The 2,247-nt window shown below is 40.5% G+C and overlaps 1 protein-coding gene across 1 annotated transcript; it reads right to left on the bottom strand.

Moving 5' to 3' along the window:
* Positions 1–646: 646 nt before the first annotated feature.
* Positions 647–2,236, bottom strand: LOC121918469 (vomeronasal type-2 receptor 26-like). Its single transcript, XM_042444517.1, has 2 exons — positions 2,206–2,236; positions 647–1,557 (listed from the first exon to the last, which is right to left on the bottom strand). The coding sequence occupies exon 2, from the start codon at positions 1,412–1,414 to the stop codon at positions 647–649; it is 768 nt and encodes a 255-aa protein (XP_042300451.1). The 5' UTR covers positions 1,415–1,557; positions 2,206–2,236.
* Positions 2,237–2,247: the final 11 nt, after the last annotated feature.

The raw sequence follows: 2,247 nt of genomic DNA on the forward strand, positions 1-2,247 counted from the left end.
AAAATGGTGTCCCTTAAATAAAATGAGAAGATCAAGGTTTAATTTTTAAAATTCCTTTTAAAATATTTTCAAGCTGTAGATGGTTGAATCCATGGATACAGAATTAATGGGTACAGGGCTGATTGTATATTATATTCAATGCTTATTAGCCTTATTCAGCACTGGTTTCAGGAAATATGAGGAACTAAAAGAGGAAAGAATATTATAACAGTTTTGAATTAGACACAATAGAAAACCCAGTAGTTCTGGGAGAACAGTGTACTTAGACTGCAATTCCCATCATTTGTCAGTATAAGTGATATCGGATAGAACTGATAGACGTTGCAGTCCAGTAACATCTAGAACAGTGGTGGCATACCTATGGCACGAGTGCCAGAGGTGGCACTCAGAGCCCTCTTCGTGGGCACGTGCGTTATCAGAGTTTGTCAGAGTTCATTACTAGAAAGCCAGAGGTGTGCGGCACTTTGCGATAAATAAGTGGGTTTGGGGTTGCAGTTTGGGCACTCAGTCTCTAAAAGGTTTGCCATCACTGATCTAGAGGGGCACACCGTGCCCACTCTTGCAATAAACTAAGAAATAAAACAACAACATAGTGAGAATATAATGATACCTCAGGGGATAATTCCTGAGGATACATCTTCCTTTCTCATCTATACCCACTCTTTTTCCTTACCAGTTGCTCCCTGGTGTTCAGCTCAGGCCTCAGTAAAATAATATAGAGTTTGGGAAGAAAGATGCAGCCCAACAATCCAGCGCTAGAGGCTAAGATGGAGAAGATCTCCACAGCCACCATGTATTTCCCCTTTGTGCTCAGGTATGTGGGGACAAAAGACACCCAAACACTGCAAAAGACCAACATGCTGAAGGTGATGAGCTTAGCTTCATTAAAAGTGTCAGGCAGCTTCCGGGCAAAGAAAGCCACAGTGAAACTGATAATGGCCAACAGCCCTATGTAGCTTAATACAATGTAGAACATGAAGTCGGAGCCTTCATTGCATTGCACTATAATCTGATCCATCTGGGACTGCATGTCATATTCTGGGAAAGGGGGAGAAACTGCTAACCATGCAACGCAGATGCCAATTTGAATTAGAGAAGAGAAAACAATCACCAGCACTTCAAGTCTCTTTCCCAAGCAATTTTTGATCTGGTTTCCTGGCTTGGTGACCATAAAGGCCAAAACAACAGTGATAGTTTTTGCTAATACACAAGCAACAGCAATAGAAAATATAATGCCAAAAACTATTTGCCTAAGAAGGCAGGTCATCTTTCCTGGCCTTCCAATGAATAAGAAGGAGGAGAGGAAACAGACAAGTAGAGAACAGAGTAGAATGCATGTGATACTCCAATTGTTGGCTTTCACAATAGGTGTACTGTGATACTGAATTAAAATCAAAAACAGCACAACAGTCATTATGGAAAAGGAAAGTGCCAAGGAAACCAGAGCTGCCCCCAATTCCTCCTTGTAAGATAGGTAGATTATTTCTTTCGGGATACATTGGTCCTGGCTCTTGTTTGGATACTGATCTTCTGGGCACTTCTCACACTGGTTAGCATCTGAAAGTCAGAGGCAAAGTCTCAGTACTCCGTGAATGCAGTTGACATCCATTGTTTGTATTGTTGCAGTGCCCCAAAAGTACTCATCTTAAAAATAAAAAACTACCCACTGCTGAATTTCCAGAATAGCTGTTCTTTCATCATATCCCTTCATGGAGATTATTGCACTGGTCCAATCTCATCATATTTGCTGATGAAATAAACGCACATTTAACTTTAAACATAGGGTTTACTGCATTCGCCAGTGGCTGACCAAATGCCGCTCAAATATGGCCCTTATGCAAGCTGGGCTTATCACATGGCTTTTCAAGCTCAAGATTTTTCCATGCTTGAAAAGCCATGGAATAAACCCAAATTGCATATGGGCTGTGTACGGGCTGCATTTGCCCAGCCACCGGTGAATGCAATAAGCCTGTGTTTAAAGTTAAATGCACCCCTATCCGTCGACAAAAACAGGATTAGACAAGTATGGTAATCTCCTGTCTTAATAAGTGTATTCACATTTAAGTTCATTATTATTATTATTATTAAAGTGTATTTATAAAGTGCTGTAAAATTTACACAGTGCTGTACATAGTATGTCCATAGAAAGGACAGCAATTAAAATTCACCTGGTTTTTACACTTTTGCCAGAAACCGTTCACTTACCAGTATTTATTGAAATCCTCCCTGCTGGGCACTGAACACAGT

This window comes from Sceloporus undulatus, unplaced genomic scaffold (assembly GCF_019175285.1).
Source record: "Sceloporus undulatus isolate JIND9_A2432 ecotype Alabama unplaced genomic scaffold, SceUnd_v1.1 scaffold_12720, whole genome shotgun sequence".
Classification (NCBI taxonomy): domain Eukaryota; kingdom Metazoa; phylum Chordata; class Lepidosauria; order Squamata; family Phrynosomatidae; genus Sceloporus; species Sceloporus undulatus.